This window comes from Conger conger, chromosome 4 (assembly GCF_963514075.1).
Source record: "Conger conger chromosome 4, fConCon1.1, whole genome shotgun sequence".
NCBI classification, from domain to species: Eukaryota; Metazoa; Chordata; class Actinopteri; order Anguilliformes; family Congridae; genus Conger; species Conger conger.
The window spans coordinates 77,099,952-77,115,729 of record NC_083763.1 but is presented as its reverse complement, the minus strand read 5'-3'; the positions used below and the strand labels follow the sequence as shown (position 1 = coordinate 77,115,729).

General features: G+C 42.7%; 1 protein-coding gene across 3 annotated transcripts; it reads right to left on the bottom strand.

Moving 5' to 3' along the window:
- Positions 1-2,527: 2,527 nt before the first annotated feature.
- LOC133126374 (E3 ubiquitin/ISG15 ligase TRIM25-like) lies at positions 2,528-15,507 on the bottom strand. Of its 3 annotated transcripts, none has more exons than XM_061238551.1 (6): positions 14,881-15,507; positions 14,008-14,097; positions 13,534-13,767; positions 13,228-13,387; positions 12,483-12,542; positions 2,528-2,650 (listed from the first exon to the last, which is right to left on the bottom strand). In XM_061238551.1, the coding sequence occupies exons 1-6, from the start codon at positions 15,469-15,471 to the stop codon at positions 2,601-2,603; spliced, it is 1,185 nt and encodes a 394-aa protein (XP_061094535.1). In that variant the 5' UTR covers positions 15,472-15,507; the 3' UTR covers positions 2,528-2,600. The 3 variants fall into 3 exon arrangements, with proteins under 3 accessions (XP_061094535.1, XP_061094534.1, XP_061094536.1); XM_061238550.1 differs by lacking the exon at positions 2,528-2,650 and adding an exon at positions 3,130-4,738; XM_061238552.1 differs by lacking the exon at positions 2,528-2,650 and adding an exon at positions 8,825-8,945.
- Between the last annotated feature and the right edge of the window lie 271 nt (positions 15,508-15,778).

The following is a 15,778-nucleotide window of genomic DNA, read 5'->3' as shown; positions in this document are numbered from 1 at the left end:
ACCACACCGCCGTAGCCCAATCCAACGCCCTCCCCTTGAGTAGTCCCATCACATAGCCAATCCGACGGTCGTCGCTGTTGTAGGTCTGGGGCTGTTGTCTGAATACAAACTCGCACTGGAGTAGGAACGCCTTGCACCTCTCAGGTTCTCCACCGAACCTCTCCGGGGGGGGTTGTTGGGGCTCCCGGAATTGCCAGGCTCCCGAGGGGTTGACCGCCAGGGAAGTGGGTGGGTGGGTGGGTTCCTCCCGTGGTTGTGGCAGGACCGCAACGGCGAGCCTCCTCATCTCTGCACACAGTTCACAAATCTCTAGGTGAAGCTCAGAGATTCCTTGTGAATGCTGCCGGACGATGGCTCCTTGTTCCTGGAGGGCGTGGAACATGGCAGTTGAGTCAGCAGGGTCCATCGTGGCGAAATTGTTCTGAGACGGGTGCGTGGGGGTTGGACCCAAAATGCACGACTCAGAAACAATAGTAAAATAAAGTCCCGTTAGGGCTTTATTCGGGACGAGTCCCAGGAGCGTAGTCAATACAAGCAAAGTCCATACACGAAGATCCAGCCAAACAAATACAAAACGAACAAAAAGCACGGTGCCGAGGGAAGAGGCAATCTCGTAGTCGATAGGCGTGCAGGGAGGTCCGGTAGCAGGAGAGCAGTCAGCGGGGCAGACGAACAGGCGGACGGCAGGCAGAGGCGTAGTCGTGGGCGAAGCGGGAGTCGAAACCATGAAACAATCAGCGGGGCAAAAGTACATAAACGGTAGGCGGGGACGTAGTCGAAAAACAAAACGAAGGTCACAAAACAGAAATCAATGGTCGATGGTCAGTAACAGGCGTGGATCGTAACGTGTAATCAAGACAGTAAGTAATGCTCAAGAGTTGCGTGAAAAGACAGAGGCAGACAATTTCGCAGTGAACAGTTGCGCGACTGGGCTATAAATGCAGGTGTAGACAGGTGTAGACAATTAGCTAGAGCGTAGCAAGGAAATGGAAAACAGGTGCGATGGATGACAAGTTAACAAGGAGATTAGTAATCGTTAGTAATAAACCTATCCTGCCCTAGCATTAGTAAATTAGTAAATGACATGCACGAGAAACATAAGGTAACATGAACACATGATTAGTCTTGTTAATTTCTACCCAATCCTGATCTAGCGTTAGTAGTTTTAGTAAATAGACAAATGGAAATAATTAGGGAGTGAATGACAGAACGAGAGAGAGAGAGAGAGAAAAGGCGGAACGCAAGGTTTGCGGAAAAACATGTAAAAGTGTATGCATAACAACGACCAGTTAAACGTAACAATAAACATACATCGAAACATAACACAAAGCGGAACTAAGACGATAATCACTCAACATAACCAGGTAATAAAATCGTACGATAACATAACTAGACATGACAAGAAAATAAATCGTAACGAGACATAACTAAACATGACAAGAAAATAAATCGTAACGAAACATAACTAAACAACATGACGAACCTAGACAACATAATACATGATAAAACACTACGTGACTAAGACAACATGAATAAACATAAATCAACATAAAACATGATGAGACAGACCTGAAACGTGACACCTTATCTTTGTTGTACAGGTAGCAGTTGAAATTGTACTTCCCTCTAGGGTCTTTCAGCGAACTTATCCCTGGTTATGGGTATGCACTTTGTTGTACGTCGCTCTGGATAAGAGCATCTGCCAAATGCCATTAATGTCAATGACTATTTACCTAAGGTCAGTAATTCCATACATTACATTACATTACATTATTGGCATTTGGCAGACGCTCTTATCCAGAGCGACATACAACAAAGTGCATACCCATAACCAGGGATTATTTGTACAACAAAGATAAGGACGTGGGCAACAAAGAAACAAACAAACAGAGCAAAAGTGACCAAAGTTAACTATCCAAACACTGCTTACCTAGCCAACTAAAAATACCGATACACAAAGCACGTCACAGAGACAACAATTAAGGTTCACAGGGAGGTAGGGAGGGATGGGGAGAGGTGCTGCTTGAAGAGGTGTGTCTTCAGCTTGCGCTTGAAGGTGGGGAGAGATTCTACAGTTCTGACCTCAACGGGGAGTTCGTTCCACCACCGTGGAGCCAGAACAGACAGTAGTCGTGAGCGTGAGGTGGAGGTTCGGAGAGGGGGAGGTGCCAAGCAGCCTGTGGAGGCTGAACGAAGAGGTCTGGCAGGGGTGTAGGGTCTGATGATTTTTTGTAGATAAGCTGGGGAAGACCCTTTAACTGCTTGGAAGGCTAGCACCAATGTTTTGAATTTGATGCGAGCCATGACAGGCAGCCAGTGGAGGGTAGTAAGCAGGGGGGTGACGTGTGAGTATTTGGGAAGGTTGAAGACCAGACGAGCTGCTGCATTCTGGATGAGTTGGAGGGGTCTGATGGTGGATGCTGGGAGGCCAGCCAAGAGGGAATTGCAGTAGTCCAGGCGGGACAGAACCATCGCTTGGACCAGGAGCTGGGTCGAGTAGGGGGTGAGAAAGGGGCGGATTCTCCGTATGTTGTATAGGAAGAACCTGCAAGACCGGGTCACCGCCGCAATGTTCTTGGAAAGCGACAGTCTGTTGTCCATCACCACGCTGAGGTTCCTTGCACTGGGTGATGGCGTGAGTGTGGTATCGCTGAGGGAAATGGAGAGATCCCGGTGGGGAGAGGTTTTAGCAGGGAAGTTAGGAGTTGATGAATGTCTTACAGGAGGACATTTAAAAGTGAAAGTTAAAGTGTCAATAATGTCATAATTTCTTAGTATTAAAAAAATAGCCTGATACTGTCTCACAATGTTGCCCTGCGATGGACTGGCAACCTGTCCAGGGTGTATTCCTGCCTTTCGCCCAATGTAGGCTGTGATAGGCTCCAGCCCCCTGCGACCCTGTTCAGGATAAGCGGGTAAAGATAATGGATGGATGAATGAATGTCTCACAATTCCTTTTTTTGGAGTAGTATCGATTCAATGTGTTTTCATTCTTAAAATGTTCCTCTTTGTGCTGTTCTCCACTGGGGATGTTGGGTGAGACATTCCCACCATGTAGTAAAATGTTATTGACACACGCACAGGAACTTGCATTACGAATGTGAAAGAAGCTCCCAAATCCAAAAACCATCACTTTTCAAAAATAATTTATTTTCAATTTTGTTAAAAGCGTCTTTAAATCAGGTTTTCATATATTACTCAATATTACAGTCAGAAAACATTGTTAGTTGTCTCTAGGCAATCTTTTCAATGTGCTCTTAGTGATAATTTTGAATGGAATTTGAATCATATTTGGTAATTGGAGTGTGAAAAACGACCTGTTGTGACAGCCAGTCACCACAGATGTCGCCAAATCCACCAAAAAATTAAAAATAAGGATTTTTAATTTTCTGGAGGTTAAAAAAAAGAAGTTTACTTTGAAAAAAGGCTCTTGATTGGCCTAGACAGTTTTCCTGCACAATGCAGGATATTTCTATATTAGATACAGCAGTTTTATTGGCAGTTACAGGGATTTTGTAAAGTGGCAATCTATGATTTCTTCATAAGAACAAATATCATATTTGAGACATAATCCCACTGGCATTTCTCTAGCGATGACCATTGTGACATCCTTTACCACAATCACTGCCATTTCTCTAGTGATGACCAGTGAGACATCCTTTACCACAATGGATGAAAGTACGAGTAGAAAAGTCACTGAAAAAAGGAACCCACACCGACAATCAGAACAAAGGGAACGTGTGAGAAGGCTGTATGAGAGCAGGGAACTCTGGGAAATGAAATGTAGAAGAGACCTGTTATGACCACCAGTCACCATGGGGGGGCGCTTAATCCACCACAACCGAAGAAATCGTAGATTGACACTTTCAATCAAGAAAATGCATTTAATATTCATCATAATAATGAGAATAATAATGAGACTGGATGGATTCAGTCCTATTGCACCCAGGAAGGTCATTCCAGAGCCTGGGTGCTGCAGCACTAAATGCCCTGGACAGCGATGTAATACTTCTAAAGGCGTCTCAAAAATCATCCATTAAGCACTCCTAAATCATCAAAATGGAGTCACAACAGTAACTTCACCATATCTTATTAAATCAGTTTTGTGAAGCTGCATATCAATGTAAATCTCATTTCACTGTTTTCCCTCTCTTTAATTACAGCTGATCTTCCCTTCACTTTCTGACTCAACCCAGATCACACAGTTTTACATAAGATCCACACCCATAAACCCCAAACCCAGGATAGAGGGGCTGAGTGAACGTGGTCTGGACTCTGTGCTGGAGGGTAATTGTGTCAGAGACGCTGTAGAAGGACAGTGTTCCTGCCCCGTGATCCAGGTACACTCCTATTCTGGAGGAGGAGGGAGCAGGGATTTCAGTGTCCTCTCTTTTGTGCATGAATGAGTAAAAGGAGGGAGAGCAGCGCAATCTCCAGGACTTGTCATTACCTCCCAAAGCAGCATCATAACCCCACCCTTTCCTGCTGATCTCTTTATATGTCACTGCTATATAAACCCCATCATCATCATTATCATCATCATCTCCTCTCCACTCAGCCTCCCAGTAACAGCGTCCAGACAGACCCTCTCTGCACAGCACCTGGGAGCAGTAGTCAAATCTCTCTGGATGATCAGGATATGACTGGATCTCTCTCACACGGGTCACCTCTCTGCTCCTCTCAGCCAGACGGAGCTTGTCATGCGCTGTGTTGGGGTCCAGTGTGAGCTGACAGGAATCTGATGGAGGAGAAGAGAAGGGGGCTCCATTTGCATTGGTGAAATATGGGACATATTCAATATTTTCTTCATTGATGTCCTTACCCTCACATTTACGTTTTAATTAGGGGTTAAAGGCATGAACGGCTGTTTTTGAACAATTTTTTATTTCTAAAATTTTTTCCTCTCGAAAACAAAATGTGTAGCAGAAACTGTAGGTCCCAGAGGAATAAAACTGCAGGTATGTTGTTATCCTCCCCCTACTCAGGTTATCACAACTGCACCTAATCTGTGTCCTAGAATCTAAATTCTTCTTTCATCTGATTCCTTGGGTCATACTGAACAAAATGTGTATTCCCAATTTAATATGCCCCAGGCAGATTTTTCCGTTATTTAAAATTTGTTTTGGGGATATGGTGAGAATTTGGCCCATCTCCAAAAAATTTGGCTTGAAACAATCTGCGGAGACAGAACCTCAATAATTATCAAAAAATGAACTTCTCTTTTTATTGATTTGACCTGTAATATAGCTGACCATAATATTTTAAAGTGGAAGCTTTTTAACATACATAACATTTACTAACATACATAACATTTTTCAAACTGAATAGCGTTTAGTGGCCACTCTTGAGGGAAAGGTTATTGAGACCATTCATTTTGATTGACCATTCTCTTACTTTGAAGCCACGTGTACAGTAACTGGTGTAGAAATTGAGGCTTAATTTTAGTTTTTATTTCAGAAATAAGCCGTTTTTCTTTTAAGATGAAAAAGAGACTGCCACCTTTCTGCCTGTGTTGGACTATGGTGATCTATATATGCACACTTCTCTTCACATGCTGGATTTAGAACAAACTGCAAAGGCTTGACTCACCATTGTGAGCTATACTCTCGGGTAGGCTCTCCTGCTTTGGCAACCTGTCCACTTGAACATTGGTATACTTTTGTGTCAAGTGTCGGACTGGAAATTTATGTATTCTGTCCCTTTGGACTGCAAAATGACTTAAAGCTTAATGTTTTGATATTGTTGAATGCTTTTAAATCCACTACAAAAGAACTGTATGTGAAATTGATAGGATGTCAGTGTTTACATATTTTTTGTTTTGCTTTTATTGCATTTGCTGTTGATTGTTTTATATTGTAGTGTTATTTGTTTGTTGTACTGTTTTGTGTTATTTGAAAGTGGATTCAACATTTAACATTTGCAACCATTATGATGATGGTAATTCTTATATTCTTATATTACTATCTATTCATATTTTAACTATATTCACACTGTCTGACTGAAGGACATATATTATCATATACAGTTGTTACATCCCTAAGCAATTATGTATTCTTGCTGTGCTGTCATTTTGTCTTTCTGTGTTTTCAGACAGTCCAGCAGGAGGCTTAATTGCTGTTTGAGCCTGATTGGGGGGGCCGGCCCTATAAAAGGTGCCGGCTTGCGTCACTCCAGGTGGTTGGCTCACTTTGGGGGGGGAACTTCGTTTCTGGTTCGTGGCTTCGTCGCAGCTGACACGCCACGCTTCGCGCTCGCCCACGTTCTCCTGCCTCTCTCAGAGTGAGAGGCTCGGAGCCAGGCCTGGAAAATTGGGTGGCTTCGTTGCGGCCTTCTGGCTTCTTTTGATCTTTCGTTTTGAATACTTATGTTTTTTTGTAATTATAATAAATAGATTATTTGTTTAAAGTTATCCTCCGTTGTCTGCCGTTTTCTTGCCCTTGCTTTATTTAGTAATTTGTTATAGTTTCCTGTCCCTAGCAGGGAACATAACAAAATGGGGGCTCGTCCGTTTTTTTTTTTTTTTTTGAACCCGATTGTTTTTTTTTTACCAACATTTGGCTCATCCGCTTTTTTGAATAATTTGGCCATTTTCGTATTTGAGTGTGCTCATCCGTCCGTTTTTTCTTCGCCTTTCTGAATCTGGATTGAAGCGCATTGTAACTGAGAAACGCTGGTAAGTTAGCCTTTTGATTATTTCTTTGGTTTGGTAGTGGGTTTATTTGAAAGCAAACCCGGGGGGAGATTCCTTGTGAGTCTTCAATTGGTACGCTTTGAAGATATTTGAGGCTTAGTTTAATTTTTGGGGTAGGTAAGTAGGGTCCAGGGTTTCACCCAGTCTGGGTTAAGGTTACGGCGCTGTTCATTCCAGTTTTTGTGTTTTTGAACGATGGCACTGTTTTTTCGTTTGGCCAAGTTATTTGTGTTTTTTTTTTGGACTGAGCATCGGCAGACTTTGGATTTATTTGTAGGGGTTTTTGTCGGCTAGACGAAGGACGTTGTTTTCGTGGCGTCGGCGGTAAATGTGTAAAACCCATCTTTTGTGGGTTATTTCTGAAAATTTCCCTCTGCATTTCGTTTGTATCCCTTTGATTTAATGTAGCTTGTGTTATAGTAGCCTATTAGTTAAAATGGCAGTGGTAGAGCAGTTTATTCAGAGTCCTTCCGACGTTCTGTTGCAAAGTTGCACTAAGGACCAGTTAGTCCAAATTGCAGAACAGTACTCAATTAGCCTTACATCAGATGATAAAAAGCTTAAGGAAACACTGTTGAAGGCAGTATTTGACGGTCTGATAGCTAAAGACATTTTCTCCGTTAGAGAGGAAGTTCCAAGTTCTCCACCTGTTTCAGCTTTGTCAGCTGCCAGCAATATTTCTGAGCAGGAACTAAAGCTTCGGGAATATACTTTAGAGGAGCGTAAATTACAGTTTGAGGCAGCTAAACTAAGTGCTGAGCGAGAAAATCGACTGGTCAAGGAAAAAGAAATCGATAAAGAAATTGAACTCAAGAAATTAGAGGTTCAGCTTGACTTAAGAAAACTCGAGCTCGATGCGCAGGAAAAAGAGAGGCAGAGAGAGCATCTTCGTGAGTGTGAAGAGCGTAATTTCGCATTACGCAAGCTTGAATTCGAATTGGCTGAAAAGAGACTCACCATCACTCCACCAGTTCCTTCAGCTCATCCTTCGCAAGACTTGCGGCCTCCTGTTTCTCTTGTTCGCTCTCCTGTGCGTGCTTCTTCTGCCTTTGTGGGTCCGTTTGTTTCATCTGCTTTGGGTGGCGATTCTGTCACCGCGCCTCCGCTGAATGTTCTACCAGGAGCGTTAAATACAAATGCTCCGTTGGGTGACAATGATGTTTCGCTTGATCCTGTTCTGCCTGTGCCACTGCAACCAGGCCAGCCTTTTGATGTTAGCCGTAACATTCGTATGGTTCCACCTTTTAATGAACGTGAGATTGAAGTATATTTCACTCATTTCGAGAGGGTTGCGGTTACGCTGCAATGGCCAGTTGAGGTCTGGACTTTGCTTCTGCAGACTGTGCTGGGTGGCAAAGCACAAGCTGTTTATTCGGCCCTTAGTCTTCAGCAAAGTTTAGATTATAATTCTGTGAAAACAGCGATATTGCATGCATACGAGTTGGTGCCTGAAGCCTACAGACAAAAGTTTAGAAGTCTTAGAAAAACTGACAAACTCACGTTTGTAGAGTTCGCGAGGGAAAAGGAAAATGCATTCGATAGGTGGTGTAATTCACAACGTGCGCAAACCAGAGAGCAATTTCGAGAGATGATTTTGCTAGAGGAGTTTAAAAATTGCGTGCCAGACACAGTAGCGATGTATTTAAACGACAAAAAAGTAACAACACTGGCCCACGCTGCTGTATGTGCTGATGAGAAAAACACCTTTTCTTTGTCCTCTTTTCCTCGTTGTGAGACTACTCATCCTTCTGCTTCGCGGCAGACTTACCGGAATGCAAAGTCCGATAAGCCTCCGCCTCCGTCATCTAATAGTGAGTCTCGTGAATGCTACTATTGCCACGAAATTGGCCATCTAATTTCTGTATGTCCTGCTTTAAAAAAGAAGAACGCGGCTTTGAAACAAAAAGGTGCAAAAGGTTCTGGTTGCGTGAGCAACTGCGTTCACTCGCATAGTGAAATAGATCAAGGTTATGAACCGTTCAGTTTTGAAGGAATGGTCTCACTCACAGGGCGTGAGGAAGACAACATTCATGTTAAAATGTTACGAGACACAGGTTCGGTTCAGAGTTTTATTCTTTCTTCTGCTTTGCCATTTTCAGAGGAAACATATTGTGGTTCGGATGTACTCGTTCAAGGCATTGAACTAGGACATTTAAAAGTTCCTTTGCACTCGGTGTATCTTAAGAGTGATTTCGTTTCTGGGTGTTTTAAAGTGGCTGTTCGTCCGCAGTTCGTCCGTTATAGTTTCCTGTCCCTAGCAGGGAACATAACACAGTGCAGTCTGTATGTATTCCAACAGTACAATTTCTGTTCTTTTGGCTCTTTATTTACATCCATAAGAGGTGATCAGTTTAGGAATCACCATTTTTATACAAAGTGCTCGCATTTTAAGGGACCAAAAGTAATTTGATGGTTGGGTTCTCAGCTGATTCTGAATAGTCAGGTGTATTCAATCGCTTCCTTAGTGCAGGTATTTGAAAGCTTTCAGTATCGAGTCTTGATTCTAGGCTTTTGAGTGCCTTTGCAGTCACCTCATTGGTGTTTGCCAACATGAGGCCCTGAGTTGTGCCAATGAAAGTGGAAGGAAGCCATTATGAGGCAGAGAAATAAGAAAATAACCGTCAGGCTGAACAATAGGCTTTCCAAAATAAACAGTTTGGAAAATCTTTAAGAAAGATAGCACTGGTGAGCTCAGTATTTGCAAAGAGGCTGGTAGGCCAAGGAAGACCTCAACAGCTCACATCTGAAGAATTCTCACCATAATGAAAAAAAACCCCCAAACACCGGGCGGACAGATCAGAAACCCTCCTCAGGAAGCAGGACTGGATGCATCAGTGACTACTCTCCACAGAAGAAGAAATGCCACAGGCTGATTCCGTGCCGAACCTTTATGATTTGCTCCACGTTTTGCTCTCATTATATGCAGTATAGGCACACATGTAGTTCTTCCAAAATGCAGTTGTGGGTAGAATTGTGTTTTGTGTGTGTAATTTATTAATGTGGCAAGGTCTGTCATGTCTTGTAAGGTGTTGTCATCACTCTCTCTCTTGTACGGGAAAGGGCCTGCTGGTGTGAGTCTGTTGTGTTTATGTATCATTTTAAATGTGTAAAAATGTTTGCCGTGTAAATCTTTCTGTTAAATTGTTGTTGTTGTTAGATGGACTGCGTAGATGCACATTGTTTAAATACGACGATATTGTTTATGGAGGTTCAGCTGGGGGAGGAGTGACTTAAAGTGTTGAGTTTAGAGTTCCTGAAGATTAGTCCACTCAACCCACATAGCAAATGTCAACATTTGGGGGTTAGGTGTCTTACACAGCCCGGGTGGGGGATCGAATCGGCAACCCTCCGACTGCCAGACGACTGCCAGACGACTGCTCTTACTTCCTGAGCCATGTCGCCCCATGCCCCATGTCCGCCCCATGTCTCTCATTAACAAAGCGCTTCTGTCTGCAGAACTGCTGTTTTAGTTTTTTGCATGAAAATCCCAGGAGATCAGAAGTTTCTGAGATATTCAAACCACTGCTATCAACAATCATTCCACGGTCAAAGTCATCCATCCATCCATCCATCCATCCATTATCTTAACCCGCTTATCCTGAACAGGGTCGCAGGCGGTCAAAGTCACTTAGATCAAATTTTTTCCCCATTCTGATGGTGATGTGAACAATATGTGAAGCTCCCGACCCATATCTACATGATTTTATGCACTGCACTGCTGCCACACAATTGGCTGATTAGATAATCACATGAACATGAAGGTGTAATAAAGTAAAAATATTATAACAGCTGATGTCGTATTATGTATAGTTTTGTTCATTGTAAATATTGGCACTTCAATTTGGAGAACCTGCACTTGAAAAAAAAAAAGCTTCACCATGTTATTCACTCCTTGCTGCCGTCATGAAATTCTGTAGTCTACAGATCTGCTCAAGTTCAATCAAACTCCTTCACACTCATTGGATGGTGCATCATCCCACAGCAAGGCAATGCTCCCAAACATACACCAGTGCTTTGTTTCTTCTTCATGATTTTCTTAGGTTTCGTTTGGACAGCGTATTGTTTAGCCTGTCTCTAACTGTTCTTTCTTCTTAATTCTCTGCCTGATAATGGGCTTTTCCATTAATTTTCCTTAATTAAAAGGAAGCAATTGAATACACCTGACTATTCAGAAGCAGTTCAGAAGCCAACTGTCCAATTACTTTTGGTCCATAAAAATGGGGGGGAAGGAGGGCTATGTATGAAAAGGAATGTAATTCCTACACGCATCACCAGATATTGATGCTAATACCCTCAAAGTAAAGGGGCAGTCTGCACTTTAACTTCATATTCTGTCACGTTTCAGGTCTGTCTCACCATGTTTTATGTTGATTTATGTTTATTCATGTTGTCTTAGTCACGTAGTGTTTTATCATGTATTATGTTAGTCTAGGTTTGTCATGTTGTTTAGTTTATTTCTTGTTACGATTTATTTTCTCGTCATGTCTAGTTATGTCTTGTTACGATTTATTTTCTTGTCATGTCTAGTTATGTTTTCGTACGATTATATTACCTGGTTATGTTGAGTGATTATCGTCTTAGTTCCGCTTTGTGTTATGTTTCGATGTATGTTTATTGTTACGTTAACTGGTCGTTGTTATGCATACACTTTTACATGTTTTTCCGCAAACCTTGCGTTCCGCCTTTTCTCTCTCTCTCTCTCTCTCGTTCTGTCCTTCACTCCCCTAATGTTCTATTTGTCTATTTACTAAAACTACTAACGCTAGATCAGGATTGGGTAGAAACTAACAAGACTAATCATGTGTTCATGTTACCTTATGTTTCTCGTGCATGTCATTTACTAATTTACTAATGCTAGGGCAGGATAGGTTTATTACTAACGATTACTAATCTCCTTGTTAAACTTGTCATCCATCGCACCTGTTTTCCATTTCCTTGCTACGCTCTTACTAATTGTCTACACCTGTCTACACCTGCATTTATAGCCCAGTCGCGCAACTGTTCACTGCGAAATTGTCTGCCTCTGTTTTTTCACGCAACTCTTGAGCATTACTTACTGTTTTGATTACACGTTACGATCCACGCCTGTTACTGACCATCGACTATTGATTTCTGTTTTGTGACCTTCGTTTTGTTTCTCGACTACGTTCCCGCCTACCGTTTTTTGTACTTTTGCCCCGCTGATTGTTTCATGGTTTCGACTCCCGCTTCGCCCACGACTATGCCTCTGCCTGCCGTCCGCCTGTTCATCTGCCCCGCTGACAGCTCTCCTGCTACCGGACCTCCCTGCACGCCTACCGACTACGAGATTGCCTCTTCCCTCGGCACCGTGCTTTTTGTTTGATTTGTATTTGTTTGGCTGGATCTTCGTGTATGGACTTTGCTTGTATTGACTACGCTCCTGGGACCCGTCCCGAATAAAGCCCTAACTGGACTTTATTTTACTATTGTTTCTGAGTCGTGCATTTTGGGTCCAACCCCCACGCACCCGTCTCATATTCATTGTTTCATTTCAAATTATGATCTCTTTTCATAATGTTCTGCGGCCAGAAGAATTGAAACTCTACCAGCTGTCCAAGTACAATTGCAATGTACTGTATGATCCATTTCTTTAATACCAGGATGACTGCAGCTGAATTAACAGAGATCTGATAGAGGAGAAGATGTATGAGATCTCTAAATCCAGTCACTTATGAATATAGAAAATTCTAAATTCTAATCTACTTCTTCATATTCCCCCATAATCTCATGTTGCTTCATCCTTTGCATCGGGGCTGAAATACAGACTCACATTGTAAGAAGTCCTCTCTGGTCTTGGGCTCTTCAGGGCCAACAATATGGACTCTTCCCACTGTGGAGAGAGATCACAGCGCAAGCTCTTAAAGATTACCTTCTTTTATCATTTCCCAGTTATGCTAATTTCACTGAAAATATTGGTCACACTTTACAATAAGGTAGATGAAAATGTCATTAACATGAATTAACTGATATACTATTCAAATACATGAAGGATCCAGCATCAGTATCAGTCCCAGCTATTCTTCGAAAACTGAGCAAAGATGCAGTGAGATGAGACAAGATGGTAATGTTTATGATAAATTACTGAGTTTGAGAAGATCTTCAAGATCTTTCTCTCTGAAAGGAATCTTTCTAAACTGTGCAATCTCTTCTCATCTCTCCACAGCAGCTTCCATCCTTGCAAGTAAAAACTGGAGATATTTTGTTCTCTGACTTTGGAGGACAAAGTATCCTCCAAAGTCTGCTTTGACTGAAGAGTTTTATAGTTATAAACCACCTCATATCACACTGGGTGCTTTCAATGTCTCATCCCTACACATATTGTGGCTCATTTGGAGCTTCAAGTGTCACTCCACACTATGATATATAACCTGTGAGACAGACTGAAATGTCACTCACCCCTCTCATTAATATTATATAACCTGTGATAGTGCCTTTCATGATGTAAAAGTGAATCTCACCAGTGTGTTGTGTGCAGTGCCTAAACACACTTTCTGCAGCAGGGTTTGTCCACCAACCTTTTCCAGAAACTTTGACAAACTCCGCCTTGAAAACATCTTCCAGTCGCTCTTTCAGCTCAGAGACAGATTTCGTCACAGCCTCAAAAAGAACACGTGGACTGACAGTGATGCTGGGTAAGTCTTCAGGTCCAGGAGGGGCACAGAGAGACTGACAGCTCTGCAGACAAACACACAGACAAAGAACGGTCTCAGTGCAGATTGCTGTGCAGATACCAGGAGCAGATCTTTATAAATGAGGAACACACCTCACCATGTATGTACAATGTACATCAGTGCAGACTGTCAGAGAACCAGTGATGTTACCTTGAGGAAATGGATGTGATCCTCTGTGTGTGAAAGCTGCTCCAGCTCAGCGTCTCTCCTCCTTAGCTCAGCAATCTCCTGCTCCAGTCGCTCCAGGAGTCCTTCAGCCCAACTCACTTCAGCCTTCTCCTGATCTCTGATCAGCTCTTTCACCTCAGAGCACCTTCTCTCAATGGAGCAGATCATCTCAGTAAAGATCCTCTCACTGTCCTCCACTGCTGCCTGTGCAGAGTGCTGTTAGGAGACACAGAGAGAGGAGGGCTGTACATTTTAACTAGGCCTTTCATTCAGCTATTACTGGGACCCCAGACAGCCTGTTCCCCACAGTGTGGCTCAGTGGGATTGAGCCCCACAGGGCTGGAAAGTGGCCCAACACTGGGCTCCTCACTGGCTGACTGGAGGAGAGCCCTGACTGAGCCCTGAAATGGCTCTTCCAGCAGCCAGCTGTTGTCTTCTCCTCTGGTCAGTACCCACCTTGAGTGACTGCACAGCCTGTCTCAGATCCTGCAGCTCCTTCTCTCTCTCTTGGATTCTCTGCTGGAATTTACTCTGTGTCAACTGCTTCTGTGGATAGATTGATCATTTCCCCCCAGGTAAATTATAATAATTCTATTGTATTTTATCATACAGCAATGTTGAATTACATTTCCATATTCAAAACGGTAAACTGGTATGAATTAGCATTAACTCATGTAAATAACTGAGTAGTCAATCTATACAGCTTTGTTTAGGTATTTGTACATAATTAATTCCTGTTATCAACTCAAATAAACTTCATGTATTTATCTTTGGTTTATTAATTATACATTCATCCTATGGCTTGCTAATGAATGTGGAAATATCCAAGTAATTAATACATTCAATAGATATTCTCGAATACATGAAAATGGATTTGTTACATTTGAAAAGTGAATTTCAATGAAAAGTCAATTTCATGCTTAAATGATGTATTTGTGTATCATTAAATCATTTTAACAACCAAATTGGTAAACCCAAATTCATGGAACCTTATTGTATTGCTTGAGGTACAGCAGGTCAGTGTGTGGAAGTGTACTGGCCTCATAGCTAAAGCTTCTAAACTGTGTGAGTGAACTAGCTCCTCCAGCCGTGTTGATTCTCATTCAGGGAGTGAATAGGGGGGTGAGGGGGGTGAACAGAGCTGTCACACAGAGCTGACTTGGTTTTACTTCTGGCTCTTACTGCTCGATCACTGCGGACTTCAGACCAGGAAATCATTGTGCTAACATTTAGTCCTTTTCAAATGTATAAATCAGAGCTGAAAATCAAGATAATCCCTGTAATTACTGATGAAATAGCATGAGTGTTCTGTGTAAGTTTCAGCCCTACCTGTTTCTCAGTCCTTTCTGCTGCAGCTGAGACTGTATCATGGCCTCTGTGTTCATCCATTGTACACAGATAACAGATACACTGCTGATCGGTACGACAGTAAATCTTCAGCGGTTCGTCATGATGAGAGCAGATATTCTCCTGCAGGTTTTCAGTGGCTTTGACCAGTTTGTGCTTCTTAAAGGCAGGAGATTCATAGTGAGGCTGGAGGTGAGTTTCACAGTAAGAGGCCAGACACACCAGACAGGACTTGACAGCTTTGTGCTTTCTCCCAGTGCAGAAATCACATGCCACGTCTCCAGGTCCAGCGCAACAGTGAGCAGGAGGAGCAGCTTGGAGTCCTGTCTTCTTCAGTTTCTCCACCACTTCAGCCAGCATGGTGTTTTTTCTTAAAACAGGCCTTGGGGTGAAGGTCTCCCTGCACTGGGGGCAGCTGTAGACACCAGTATGATCATCCTGATCCCAGCAGCCATTAATACAGCCCATACAGTAACTGTGTCCACAGGGAATAGTCACCGGATCCTTCAGTAGATCCAGACAGATCGCACAGCTGAACTGGTCCTGATCCAGTAAACCTCCACCTTCAGCCATTTCACTGCTCACACTGACACAGACAGACTAGTTTCTCTGAAATACACAGAGAAAAGTTTGGTTTCTCTGAAACTGCGTGACAGAGACTGGTTCTGCCCACAGCTGCAGGAGGAGTGGTGTTGGACTGAGGCCAGGCTGGACAGAGCAAGCTGAGCAGAGAGTTCAGATTCATAAGGAAATATTTCATCTTAGGGACCAAAGGGCAGATTTAGAAGGCTGTGAGTTTTGCGAGCTGTAAAAATAGGTCTGTATAAATATGCATTGGGATTACATTACATTACATTACATGACATTACATTAATGGCAT

Bases quoted from the DNA above. Each gene is read 5' to 3' on its own strand.
- LOC133126374 (XM_061238550.1), bottom strand. From the start codon at position 15,471: ATGGCTGAAGGTGGAGGTTTACTGGATCAGGACCAGTTCAGCTGTGCG. The intron at 14,098-14,880 runs GTAGGGCTGAAA...ATCTATCCACAG, and splicing joins CAGAAAGGACTGAGAAACAG to AAGCAGTTGACACAGAGTAA. The intron at 12,543-13,227 runs GTTGGTGGACAA...CTCTCTCCACAG, and splicing joins TGTCAAAGTTTCTGGAAAAG to TGGGAAGAGTCCATATTGTT.